This window comes from Podarcis raffonei, chromosome 1 (assembly GCF_027172205.1).
Source record: "Podarcis raffonei isolate rPodRaf1 chromosome 1, rPodRaf1.pri, whole genome shotgun sequence".
NCBI lineage: Eukaryota > Metazoa > Chordata > Lepidosauria > Squamata > Lacertidae > Podarcis > Podarcis raffonei.
In genome coordinates this window covers 100181520-100196393 of record NC_070602.1, presented here as the reverse complement: position 1 = coordinate 100196393, position 14874 = coordinate 100181520, and the positions used below count along the sequence as shown (strand labels likewise).

Genomic DNA, 14874 nt, shown 5'->3' with positions numbered 1-14874 from the left:
ATGTTTATGCATTGTCTCCTTCGCAGAAGTGATATTTTTAAGTCATCGTTTGTTTACCCAAAAGGTGATTTGTTTGAACATCCAACCCAGCCTAGGAGACTGTGGTTTATTTTTGGCCTACAACTCTTGGTTTGTTTTAACCATGGTTTCACATTCTCTCTGAACTCCAGCCTTGCTTACCATGGTTTGGCCACCTTACCCCATCAAGGCACAAGGAAGAGCAGCTGAAAAACAAACTCAGCTTTGGAGAAACAAGCCATGGCTTGTTTGTTCTTCTCCAAGACAACTCATGGATTGTTGAATAAACCATGGTTAAAATAAATGATGGCTTAGCATTATGCATGAACACAGACAATGTATGGAGGTCAGGAGGGAGCTAGGGACACTTACCTCTTGTCCACCTAGGTCAGTAGTTGACACAGTAATAAAACCAACTTGCCCTGAAACCTGCCCTTAATTTCTGTTGCTATTGGTTTAAAGTTGTTACCATTGGGGCGGGGACCTGTGCCGAGAAGTTGTTTATGGTATTGTTGGTTTAAGGTTATGAAAACCTTTAGCTGCACAAAACGATCCTATTAAGATTTGCTGGAAGGAGAGACATACATGGTCCTTTAAGTCTGAATTGATTTTAAAATAGTTATCTTGGTTTGCTCAGCTTGGAAATATTTCTGACTTCTCTAATGCACATAAGAATTTGGGAGGACGTGTAGTGCAGTGGCTTAAAAGAAGCTCTTTTCAGGTGTTATGGTTAAAAAGGGAACATGAACATATTAGTCTCAACTCCAATAACCCCACATGCACTGTCCCCTCCTCCCAATACTTTGCCCCTGACTCAATGCCAAGGTTGCAGGTTAGATCCCCATATGGGACAACTGCATATTCCTGCATTGCCAGGATTGGACTATATGATCCTTAGGATCTCTTCCAGCTATGATTCCATGATGCTCCATATTGAACAGGAAGGTCTGAGGGAGCTTCTAAGCACATTGCGGTAGATGTAATTCAAAGCCTCAGCACAATTGGGCATGCTGATAAGGCAATATTCCCGATCATACAGAGGCAGCATTCAGTTGATTGAGCTTAGAAACCTCTTTCAAACCTTCCAATGCTGTCAGATCAAGGGTGGATCACACAGGACCAAGTGCATATGTGGATGCGGGGTTGGAGAGGATACACACTTCCAACTCATGTTTACATTTCCTTTTCAGCAACAATATCTGATTAGTGATAGAATGAGGTGAGCATTGAAACATCTCCCATCACCCCAGTCATGGTCTCACTTGGTGGCCTTTGGCAAGCTGCATTTTGATCCGCAGCCTGTAATGCAAGGGTGCTAATACCAGGCTGATGTATGGACATGTTAGGTCATACATGTAGAATTTTGCCCATGTAGGAAAAGGCGCCATGGATACTAGCTTGGGTCCAGGGAACGGTAATGAAGAAAGCACATTTAGTGCTGTTCCACAACCTCTTGTGCAAGACCTAGTACAAGATATATTGTAGTACAGCATTGTTTCAGGGTTAAGGTTACAGTATAAGAAAAGGCCAATAGGTAAAACTGCAAAATGCAGTAAGTGAACTCCAGTGGGTCATAAAAAGTGAGCTTGCAAGTTTTGAGAACAAGGGAATGTTTGCCCAAGAGGTTGTGCCCATGAAGGAATTCTTTGGAAATTACTTTTGTCTGTAAAAACAGACCTTCTGTTCTTGGAAACTACTACTTCTGCTAGTAGTTAAAAGTAAAGTTAAAGGACCCCTGACAGTTAAGTCCAGTCGTGAAGGACTCTGGGGTTACGGCACTCATCTTGCTTTACTGGCTGAGGGAGCCGACGTTTGTCTGCAGATAGTTTTTCTGGGTCATGTGACTAAGCCGCTTCTGGTGAAACCAGTGCAGCGCACGGAAACGCTGTTTACCTTCCCGCCGGAGCAGTACCTATTTATCTACTTGCACTTTGACTTGCTTTCGAACTGCTAGGTTGGCAGGAGCTGGGACCAAGCAACGGGAGCTCACCCCGTCGCAGGGATTCGAACTGTTGACCTTCTGATCAGCTAGCCCTAGGCTCAGTGGTTTAGACCACAGTGCTACCTGCTGTAAAGCAGTAGGACACATTTAAGATATATTAAATAAATTGATGAGATGTGTTTAATGAATGGATGATTTTGCTCTCTTTTTTCATTAGTTTGGTTGCTGACGTCGTGGTGTTCAACTCTGCTTATAATATGGAGTCATTTCTAACATCTATAGGGAAGTTTATGAAGTTGATGCCTGACCATAGACCTAAGCATCTGGAAGAGTTAATCAGACCAAAATGCCAAGTCCTTTATTTTCCAGTGATGTTTCCTGATGTGAGCAGGTTGGTGGCTTTGCAATTTCTTCTCTCTGTTCTGTGCCATTCGTGGTTCCTCAGTTCTCTTTATACTGATGATTATTACCTGGAATTTTTTGCATGGTTTGTACATTGGAAAATCAGAGGACGTATTACATTGCTGTTACATTTTTCATTCAGAACTCAAGAACAGAAGAATATCAAATGACTTAGCCAGGACTACTTGTAAGAAATGCCAGCTGTGCCAGTCCTGCTGACAACAAGTACATATATTGAATATATGATTGGGCCAGGCACCAGGCTACCTTTGAGTTCCTGAGATATAAAATTCTCCTCCAAAGAAGCACATGCATTACCTTCCTTCACCACCACCCCATAGTTGTTCATTTACACTTTCCCCTCTTCATCCTCTCTATCCATTTCTGAAGTTGCTTTGAAATCATCTGATCCTACTTATTTCAAGGTGCAATGAAGTTGGGGGTGGAAGAGGTACTTTATTTGACAGTAGGAATAGTATTTCACTCCAGGATACATTACCTGACTGACTTTATTAGATTTGTATTTTGCAAATAGCTATGGCCCAATTTAAAGGAGGCACTGTGATTGGATCTCCTATTGTGGTGGTTGTTTTAAAAAATTCAAAGCAGCGGCAGGAGAGCCCAAATTGAATTGGAGGAGTGGGGCTGGGTGTGTGTAACCGCCCCCTTACTTTTATCTGCCTGGTTTTAGTGTGTGTGATTCTAAGAATGCTTAACATTCAGTGGAACCTACCCTATCTCTTTCTTTGTGAGCCTTCTTATTGGGAGGAGGCAAACCCAGAACTGCGAGTCATACAGAGACATAATGAGCAGCCTCTCTGGAGATGTAACTGCTGTTTCTCCACATCTGGTAGCAGATGATATGCAAGACCTTTGCCTGAGACCCCTGAGAGCTGCTGCTGGTCACAGTAGACAATACTAGAAGGTCTACCTGTCCTCACATCTGTATATTTTGAGATCTATATATTGAGATCATCATCACCAGAGGCTGTTGTCTGGGTTCTCACATTGAGATATGGTGGTGGCTACTGGTAGAAAGATACTGTCAGTGCTTATGCCCCATCTTTGAAACCCTCTCTTTGGAAAGGAACATGTAGCACCCATTCTGATATATTTTATGGTGCCTTTTATTTTATCCGACTTTTAAACTTGTGTTGATCTGTTTTATTCTTGCTTATATATTGTTTCTGATACCTTTATATATTTGCTCGTTGTGTTTTAAATCATTTTATTGTAAGCCCCCACCCTGTGTAAGTTCCTTGAAAGGCAAGCATAAATCTTCATAATAAAATACACATATAAATAAATATCGGACTAGATGGACCACTAGTCTGATTGGTATAAGGCAACTTCTCATATGCTAGTTCCTAGTTTGGAAATGACTATGTTGCACTTTTGGAACTGTAACAAATTTACTTTGCCTTATAGTTTAGATAAGGGGCCGCCAGCGACTTTATATACGTTGGTTATTTTTTAATATGTTTTCTTATTATTTAAAAAGTATCCTTTCTAAATTGAATACTGTGTTGCAAAAGAACACACAGTTCAGATTTCTTAATGTATTTATTTGAAAATAAATACTTTCACACCGGCTTTTGTTCAGGAGTTAATATGAAAGTTACATGTACCCTTAAAGTCTCAGTGTATTTTATATTGCTTGACATTGTGTAAAAACTATTGGATAGAATCCAGCATAGTATGAAAGGACTGCACCTTCCTCTTGTCTTCCTGCAGCCACTTGCCCACCCCAGATCTGCTGTGGAAGGGCTCCTGACACCCCAGAATACATTTTGAGGGTGTGTGGAGGGGCGTACCAGGATGGAGGAAAGAGGAAAATGAAGACTTGTTGTATGCTCGTATAAGAATAGGGTTGGATACAGCCCCCTGTGTTTAGAAACCAATTATGGTTCCTGGCTCTAAATAAAAATTAACATCAGCCCAAGATGCCAAGGATTTAATTCTTACCAAGAACAACAATTCATGACCCAAGTTGTGCATTTTCAGCTACAGCTACTGATAGTTGCTGTTATCCCCCCCCCCCGCACAAGATCATGTGTTAAATAAATCTTGAATGCACCTGTGGCAATTGAATGCAGTTTATTAATTTACTCTGTATTACTGCAGTGAAATCTAGCTGAATGGAAATGGAGGAGAAAAAGGTTAAGAAATATCATGGCCAAACTTAGATTCATAAAGCAAGCTCTTCGCCCAGAGTGGTTTTCGAGTTATTTTCAAATGGTAATTTGCTTTATCCAAACCAAACTCATACAGTGTAAGTAAGTGATTATTTGCATGACTGACAGTCATTTGAATGCCTGCAGTCTTTTAAAAATGCATAATTTTGCAGAGATGTTGGGGTGGGGGAAATATGAACAGCAGAATAACCAAGGTGATTTCTCTCTCCTCTCCTTACTTTGACCTCCTTTTTAGTTTTTATTGCTGTTAACATGATTTTCTTTGTATATGGGGAAGGAGATGAACTGAAAACAAAATAGGCAGCACCATTAAGGATATGGCCATGATTTGTAAAATAATCTTCATTTTATGTTAATATTGTGTCTGTAAAGAAAAAAACACACCAAACACACACAAACCTTTGGCCCTAGATGTGGGCTACATAGCTGGAGCAGCACATAGCATTTCACTTAAGAAAATAAATTTTGTTTGTAGCTTTTCTTAACCAAAAATCCCCATGTGTTCTAACAGAGAAGTTGTTGTAATTAAAATCTGAATGTAATGTATACAGTCGTACCTCTGCTTACATATCCCTCCAGTTGCATAAACTTCAGGATACGTAAGCGGCAAACCCGGAAGTACATTTCCGGTTTTTTGCCGTGCGTGCATATACAGAAGCGGTCTACCGCTGCTTGCACGTGGGACAAGGCAGTCTCTCCGGTTGCGAAAACCTCGGGATCCGGCCGGACCTCTGGAACAGATTCTGTCTGCAACCGGAGGTACCACTGTACTTAGAATTGAATATTCAACAATGCACCAAATATTATTTGGCTGATTGGAATTGGTGTGGCAATGTGGAGACAGGTCTTCCATTTTGAGTGAAAAATATTTGAATGTGTATATTATTTTCATTTCTTTTGGGGGGAGTTAGGGCTCCCATTGGCGGTAGTTGCTTCTGCCGCATCACTGTATTTTGCAATAGAGATGCTATTGGATTATTTTTAAAAATTACCCTTAAGTTGTGTATTTAGCAGACAATTTTCATTTGCTTATAATTAAAGATATATATATTAACCAATATATTTAAAATAATACAAAATCAATACATTTAACCAAATATTTTTCTCAAAAGTTCAGGATAGTGAAGAAAATAAAACAGGATGAAACATGAAGCTGTAAAACAACAGCAAGATGAGAGCAGAAATAGCAATTGATACTTAAGGTTAAAATCACAGATCAAAAATAGAAAACCAAAAAGAAATTGTGCCAAAAAGAAGATTCAAGGCTAGTGTGGTGTAGAGTGTTGGACCAGGATTCAAATCCCAACTCAGCCATGAAGTTCGTTAGGTGACCTTGGGCCAGTTGCTACCTCTCAGCCCAACTTATTTGCAGCGTTGTTGTGAAAATGAAATGAGAATAGGGAGAACCTTGAACTCCTTGGAGAAAAAGGTGGGCTATGCATGAAATAGTAAGTCATAAATAAAATAATTTATGTTGGGGAGAGGATTCCTGAGACAGGGAAGCACCCCATTGTGGGGCTACTGCCCACCTATCCTCTGAAGACTGGGGAAACTGACAATGGGAAGCCCTAGCAGGTTCACGTCAGAGAAATTGGTCTTAAAAGTAAGTAAGTAAGTAACTAAGTAAGTAAGTAAGTATATTTTTATTTATACCCCGCCCTCCCCGGCCAAGACCAGGCTCAGGGCGGCTAACATCAAATATCAAATATATTAAAACACAATCAAACAATTGATTAAAATACAGTTTAAAAATTAAAATTGGGATAAAATTAAATGATTGCCCACGAATTACAACCATAGGGGTCGGGAACCTCAAGTATTCATCAGGGCCAGATGTCCAAGTTGGTCCCACATGAGCCGATAAAAGGGCCAAAGAGGTAATTTACAGGGTCCCATAGAGGGGGGTCAAACTGGGTCCGGACCAAAGGCCAGGCGGAACAGCTCCATCTTGCAGGCCCTGCAGAAGGATGTCAAGTCCCACAGGGCCCTGGTCTCTTACAATAGAGGGTTCCACCAAGCTGGGGCCAAAGCCGAAAAGGCCTTGGCCCTGGTTGAGGCCAGTTTAATCTCCTTGAGGCCCAGGACCTCCAAGATATTATTATTTGTGGGCTGTAAGTTCCTCCATGGGGCATACCAGGAGAAGCAGTCCCGTATGAGGGTCCCAGGCCGTATAGGGCTTTAAAGGTTGAAACCAGCACCTTAAACCTGACCCTGTACTCCACCAGGAGCCAGTACAGCTGGTATAGCACTGGATGAATGTGGTCCCACAGCAAGTACCCCATAAGGAGCCTCTAAAAGTGCACTTTTAGATTCAATAGGTGTTTTGTATTGAAATCTGACAGCTGTTTTCAAGGCACTATGTAAGGATCATTCAAACTGTGTTTGGTTTTGGCCAGCAAAATTTCCATAACTGTTATGGGAGATGAGATACCTCATGTATTAGATGGTCTTTTGTGGATTCTCACTTTATCTCTGAATGATATTTCTGTGTTCACAGATGTATTCTTAGTCTGCATGGCTTCTGGTTTCTTTACACACCTTTATCTACCCTAGCCATCACAGGCCAAATTTGAAAAGTGCGCTGTGCCACCCACTGGATGATCAATCACCTGATGTCACAGTGGTGATCATCAGGACTTCATAGCATCAAGCATCTTTTTTGCAACTTTATCAGACATTAACTATAACTGGATTTTTAGATGGATTGCCTTTCACAAATGTTTCTATCCCAGCTGAAAGTTTTCACAGATGTGCACCCACATTAACCCTGTAATTCCTCAGAGACAAAAGGTTACAGCAGAACTTGCCATTATTATGGCAGGGGTAGCTAATATGGTCACAGCCATACATTGGTGGACTACAGCTCCCATCAGCCCCAAGCAGCATGGCAAATGGTTCAGGATGGTTGAAAGCGCAGTCCATCAACACCTGGAGAGATCTCCATTGTCTGCCTCTGATTTAGAGCATTCTTGGGATTCATTTAGAAATCTAGGGGCAGCCACCCAAGCTTTTTTGCCACTTGAAGTGGAATGGCTTGCTGCCAGTGTTGACAACTTACTTGTCTGTCCACTGCTGCATGACACTGCCACCTTCTCTGTGCAGGAAAATCTAGCAAAACTGTTCCACAGAGCATGTGGTCCTTCATCACATGGATGTCTGTGAAGGAAGGTATGACACTGCTTCCTCCTTTACTAGTTGCTTTAAAATTTAAGTGCCTTTAGGACACAGATTTAAAATCTACATTAGCCAAATGACAGCACGGAATAACAGATAAAAAGGGAACAGATGGGAGAACTCAGGTTAAAAGTTAATGAGAGCTCCTTTCATTAACACAACTTGTTGGTATTATATACAGTGCTTGCCTTAAATCCTAAAAAAATGAGGAAAGAGAGATCTCTCTTTAAACTATGGTTCTTTCATGGGAAGGGATAATAGGGACAAAATGAGAAATTCAGCTTTAGTATAGGTCTAATATAAGAGACACCCTGTCCCAAATAGTGAAAAATGCCTGATGGCTAACTGAGATGATCCTGATTGAAGCAGCAGAATAAAATGGAGGAAGAAACACCATCAAAGTGGCAAATTGTGATACAGCAAGCATAGGCCAGATCAGGTGCAAAGATTCCCCATTTTGCATATTGTGCGATTTGGCAAAGGAAGAAGCCATAGAGGTCAGTAAAGGTATGGGACCCCTGACTGTTAGGTCCAGTCACAGACAACTCTGGGGTTGCGGCGCTCATCTCGCTTTCTTGGCCGAGGGAGCTGGCATACAGCTTCCGGGTCATGTGGCCAACATGACTAAGCCTCTTCTGGCGAACCAGAGCAGCGCACGAAACGCCGTTTACCTTCCCGCTGGAGTGGTACCTATTTATCTGCTTGCACTTTGACATGCTTTCGAACTGCTAGGTTGGCAGGAGCAGGGACCAAGCAATGGGAGCTCACCCTGTCGCGGGGATTCATATTGCCGGCCTCTGATCGGCAAGTCCTACGCTCAGTGGTTTAGACCACAGCCCACCCGCCTCCCTCATAGACATCAGTATTCTCTCGCAAATACAAAACCTGTCTCTGTATGCCCTGCCATCAATTCCTAATTTTCTGTTACCCTTGTCCTTCTGTCACCTCCTTCAGGCTGTCCATCTACCTTACACCACCCTCTTGAGCAAGCATTGTCAAAGTCTCATTGCAAGTTACTGCTTGTCACCCAAGTGGAAGAGATTGCTCTGTAGTAGTTGCTTGTTTCTTCTTTAAAACATCTTCTGATGGGGGAAGGGGGAGTTTTTTGTCTGCTTTCCTTTAGTTAATGTCAGTAACTCAACTGAGGTCTTAGATTAGCCTTCCACTAGTTCCAAAATATACTGCAGTTGAATTCTCCATGCAACCTACTTAATTTTATTATGTTGGGTTCTCGTCATGTTGCATACAACGCATTCCCATAAAAGTTGCATTTTGTATTTACAGAGAAATTTCTCTTGAGAGTTAAGGTCTTGTAAAACATTCTTGTTCTACAGCATGAACGAATTATTACACTCTGGGGCATTAAAAGTGAAGTGCACTGAAGAAAAGAATTTTTTCATTAAAATGCAGTTTATATTGATAAAACAGATTACTAGCATTTGATGAAATGTGAAACTTGGATCTGCCCCTATCACTAAATCGCCGGTAGGTTTATTTTGGCAGGAAGACTAGAATGTAATGTATATCAGGACCAATCATTATGCAGTACCTGTTAGTTTTGTATTCAATTAAATTGTGCCTCAGTAAAGTAGTTGGAAGGTTGTGGCGGTGGGGGGGGGGAAACCTTGCTTATTCTATCTATCTTGAAGTAGCAGAATGTAGTAACCAAGAATATTTGAAAAGAAAAGCTGTTGTGTTATCAGTTTTGGCACGGTCATTTATCAATCAGTATTTTAAACATTGACAAGTGGTAATTTAATAGGGAATGACCCTGTTGGCAGGAAGTTCTAATGACAGATGATGCAAACTCATTTATCACTATGGGGCTCTGCTGGCTTCTTACCTTTCTCAGTATCACAGCTCATATTTTCCAAGTCTGGGATGTGAGAAGCCACAAAGGGGAAAACCTATGGCAGAGAGCCTGCAGCCACTCCTATCTCTCTCTCTCTCTCTCTTGTTAAAGTAGTTAACTCTTGATTTACACATGTTCTCCTAGTGTGGATTGAACAGCCTGATGGTTCGATAACAATTTGAAAACATTCAATGTGTGTGTGTAATATCCTCTGTTTAAAAATGGTGTGTGTGTGTGTGTGTGTGTGTGTGTGTGTGTGTGTGTGTAATATCCTCTGTTTAAAAATGATGTGCTCAGCACTTGGGCCATGCTGGAAGCCATTGGGCCATGCTGGAAGCCTGAGCTGCCCTGACTTGTGAAGCATCAAACCAGCTTGTGCATATGTGGGGAATGAGGGTGGGGAAGGTCATCCCCCAGCCTATGGAAAAAGTAAGAGGCAGAATACACCAAAAACATGTCTCAGAGGCCTCTCATGCCTCTAGTTCTCTGGACCCTTTTAGTTAGTTAGTTATGTTTATGTGACTAGAACGTCATCCTTGTTCAGAGGCCACACTAATCTTTGTTTTATTGTTCCATTTCTTAGTTATATGTGCTGCTGAAACAACCACAGGCTCTGTTAGTGCAGGGAAACTGCTGGTGGCCAGGATGAGAGCAGCATATTGTTGCAAGCTGGGTTTTTGTTTTGTTTTAGTTTTAGCATAAACAGCCACTCTTCTTAGGTGACTTTACTCAAAGTTACATAATATGAGTAAGAATAATTTATTATTTATTTGCCGCCCATCTGGCTGGGCCACTCAGGGTGGCTTCCAAGAAATTATAAAACCACAGCAAAACATTGCACATTAAAAACCTCCCTATACAGGGCTGCCTTCAGGTGTCTTCTAAAGGTCAGATCGTTGTTTATTTCCTTGACATTTGATGGGAGGGCATTCCACAGGGAAGGCGCCACTGCCAAGAAGGCCCTCTGCCTGGTTCCCTGTAACTTCACTTCTCACAGTGAGTGAACTGCCAGAAGGCCCTCAGAGCTTGACCTCAGAGTCCAGGCTGAATGATGGGGTGGAGACACTTCCTCAAGTATACTATACATGTGTCCTTTTTCATCTGGCTTGAGCCCCCCCCCCAAGTGACACAGTGATTCAGAGGACACTCTGATGGTGCACATGCTTCTGGAAAATGCCCCTATTTGGGGTACTGTGCCCCAGAACCATTTGTTTTTTGGTTCCTGCATTGTACTACTGCAAACGTTGAATGATGTGAGGGTGGGGTGTTGAGTGCAAGAGGAGCTGCCTTCACACTGAACCTATGAAAATTTCTCACTTGTTCCTGTGTTAATGTTTACATTTATTGCCTGTATTGGGAAGGCAAGGGATGCTGTCAGAAGTTATTATTTGCTCAATTTACTCAGTTGCTTTATTTTCAGTGTGCATTTTGAAGGTTGTTATCTTGTAGCAAGCAGCAAAACTACATGTATTTTTACAGATAGAGATCAGTCATTCTTTAAGAATGGGTGGGGTGAATACATCAGTTGGGGGGCGTTACTTGGGATTTTGATTTTGTTGAAATTTGATGGATTGAAATGTTTTGTATCCTTGCACATTCACTTTATGACTTTATGACCTTTACCTTAGTGTAATCTACCTTGACAAATCTTGGAACTGGTTTTTGAACTCTGGTTAAATTGGAAAGCATTTTGAGGGTTCATTGAGGGCAGTTTTCCAATGGCAAATTTCTCTACAATGTGTTAGTGGCCAGATTGTTGGTATGTTCACTCCCTTCTGAATAAAAAATAAAAATAATTTTTGCAGTACTTTTTAGTGTACAAAGTGCTTTACTATTCTTATCTTAATTGTGATTTATATTTAATTCAGCATTTGCTTTGCCTTCTCTGAGTTATCAGTATGGATAGTTATCAGGCAACCATTTGAACGTTAAAACTCTGTGGGCGGCATTTTTTCCTCACCGCTGACAACTGGATTTTGCAAAAGAAAGTTGAGTTACTGTAAGCATAGTGTAATGTACTTTTCTGGAAACCTGGACATAGGTGATAAGAGTGGGAGCTTTTGAAAATAGGAGCCTTATTTTGGTGTACAGATGGAAACTAAGCTCCTGGGGTTGGGGCGTGGGAACCTGCCTATTTTGAGGTGAGGAGCACTAGAAAATCTGACTAAGAGTTTTTTGTTTTTTTGTTTGAAATGCTTGACTTTCTGCCTGCTTATATTTTATATATATATTACTGTTCTGAAATGCTTTTTACAATTTAAGTGCTTTAAAAAATATAAAACACTACATTTCTATATATTTATTTTCTATATTTTTCCCCTTTCTATTTTTTATTTATATCCTGCTTTTCTATGACAAAGTCCTCCTTAGGGCAGGATACAGTATATTATATTTTAAAAGAAAGCATAATAAAGGAATCTGAAAGACAATCCACAATGAATCTGCAGCATAATAAAGCGCAACAAGAAGAATAGCTTAAATTAAAAGAGACAACAGCTGGTCAGTAAGCTGCCCCCTTGTGACTACCCATAATGCTGCTGTGAAGCATCAGTCCAGGACAGGGGTGGAGAACCTAAGGCCAAATGTGAGGCCCCTCGGCCACATCCATTCCCCAGCCATGCATTGTCTTCCCAGGCCTCAACCCTCGCTATCCCTTCTTCACAATCTCCTTGAGTGTTTCTGCCTGGCTGGAATGTGTCTTTGACATCTGAAAAAGACTCTTATTTACCTTGGTGGAGGTGAGGGAGGTAGAAATTGGTCTGCTGTACAAACCTAAAACTTGCACCCATTGTCTACCTACTTTAGCTTGGCTCCTAGCTACCACTGCTTATCTGGGACTGTAGCCCCTGGGCTGAGAAAGGTTGGCCACCCCTGTTCCAGGATATTGTGATTATTTTAAAGTGGTGGCTTCTCAGCTTTCCACCATCACATCCTTGAGGTAACCTGGTGTAGCCATTGAATATGGTAGCCTCTTCCAGGACACTGGATACTCAGTAGATTCTCAGGAGTGATGGGTGCTGTCATTAGGCGTTTCCGCTTGAGTCTGGGCATTCTGTCACAGTATTGGGGGAAATGAGAGACTATGAGTTTTTGTTTGTTTTAAATAAGGACTGGAATAATACTAGGGACCCTGTTGCCAGTACATCTGAGAAGCGGCTCATGCAACAGCACAAAAGTTCATGCAAAAGTTCATACTTACTGCTTGTTCTTGAAGTGTACCTCATAGTAATATATCAGAGGAAAGTCACTGCTGTTGTTTTATGTGCAGAGGAATGGAATAATGGTGGATCTCGTCTTCGGTGTGTTTATGCAGTTTGGATACAGCAGGCTTTCTGAGAGATACAACAGCGTCTTATGGGCACTTTAAAAACTACCAAATATATTATGGCATCATCTGATACAACTTTGTCTTTGCAGCAACAAAATTACATGGGTGCCCCTCTGGGAACTTATGGCAGCTTGAAGCTTTTGGTTCCCCAAAGCATCCTAGGATTTTAAAGGTCATGCACAGCACCACGGGCAGTGCCTAATTTCTGTTTCATTCTCATTCCAGAATTTTCGTAGTATCGCTCTGGAAACACTTGCTCTGTAGCCTTGTCTGTAATTGATGCTTCTTCACCATTGCTTGTACAGTTTGTTATACTGTGCCGTACGCAGAACACTAGAGAGACATGGCATTTCTAATATTAGTTGACAAAAGCATCATACAGACTTTTTGGCTTTTCCTCAGACCAGATCCCTAATTGCCTTTTTAATGTGTAGCAAATGCATTATGCAAGTTGTTCACCTTTCAAGTCCTTGAGCCACTTTACTTCCTCAATACTCTGAAAGGAATTGGATCCTTCTTATAGTTATCTATTGTTGGAAGTTTGTTCCTGTTTGCCCTTTTTTGCAGCATTTGTCTTTGTGCGTGCCACATTGCTGTCCCTATGGAATGACTAGTGATTGTACACAAGTAATTCAAAATGGCATGCAGACCGTATTTTACGGACTGCCTTAAGTGGTGGTGGTGGAGTTCTGTAGCTGTAATTATACACCTTCAGGTGGAAAAGAGTGGAATAACTTTGTACTTCATTATATGTGGATATGGCACAACTTCACTCAAACTTTTGAATTCTTGTTTAAGTCCTTGGACGCTGCCACAGTTTCTTTCTCATTGTTTGGGGAACGTTTTGGTATGCTACTCCTCAGTTGTGGCAGAGTAGTAGTGTCTCCACTGGGTTCTTAAAAAGTGAACTATTTCATGGTAAGTGCTTGCATTTTACAGCCTTAGACACTCTTATAGCTGCAGAGTGGTTTTAAAAGTCCTCTATGTATGTGTCTTGAATGCACTGGAAAAATTAAATTTATTTCTTCATTACTTCATTTATTAATTGAATGTTTATACTCCTTAAACTAGTAAACATCTGTAAGCAGTTTGCAATGAAAATAAGAATAAGAATGCAAACTGAAGTTAATAACATTACATTAAAACTGGATAAAACATGATAAAACACAACTGTATATCACAAATAGAATGCAGCAGTGTAAAAAATGATTTAATTAGTTAAGATTACCCAAGTTTTCCTGGGCTCTGACGCTTAAGTTTTTAAGAAGAATTGAAAGGTAATTACTGCCTCAGCTGCACAAATTACCTGAGGGAGGGCGTTCCAGAGAGTGGGTACTATTGCCAAGAAAGCTTGCTTCTGTGTTGTAACCAGATGACAAGTCACTGGTTGTGGAATGACCAGAATGCTCTCCTTAGAAGATCTTAAAGATTGACTTGGCCTGTACCGGGGAGGTCTCAAGTTATTTAGAACTTGAAGTGCCGACAGCAACAAAATTTTGAACTTGGCTCAGTAGCTAATAGACAGCCAGTGCACATCTTTCAATACTGGTGTACTATGTGTAAAACTAGATGCACCACCACACAGTAGCAGTTACATTTTGCAGTAACTGCAGCTTCTTAACAAGCTGTAGGGGTAGTTCCACATACAACACATTACAGTAGTCTGATTGTGAAGTTACCAATGTACAGATTACTATGGCAAGGCTACCCAGAAACAGACATACGTAGTTAGTGCGCTGAATGAAATTGGTAATGGGTACTCAGAGCCACTGAGGTCACCTAGGCTCTAGCGCCCATGATGGATCTAGGAGCACCCTCAAACCACAGACTTTCTCCTTCAGAGGTAGTGCAACCCCCTATAAAGCTTGTATACCACCCAATTCCTTTACGTAGTAACTGCCCATCCACAGAGTCCCAGACTTTGAGAATTCAGTCTGCCTTGACTTCATCCAGCACCAGTTTA

At 41.2% G+C, this 14874-nt stretch overlaps 1 protein-coding gene across 3 annotated transcripts in view; it reads left to right on the top strand.

Moving 5' to 3' along the window:
- Positions 1–14874, top strand: part of GTDC1 (glycosyltransferase like domain containing 1) — a 161034-nt gene that overhangs the window by 52785 nt on the left and 93375 nt on the right. For all 3 annotated transcript variants that reach the window (XM_053406031.1, XM_053406022.1, XM_053406015.1), the window contains exon 4: positions 2178–2351. In XM_053406031.1, coding sequence (XP_053262006.1) covers positions 2178–2351 — 174 coding nt within the window. The remainder of the gene's footprint in view (positions 1–2177; positions 2352–14874) is intronic.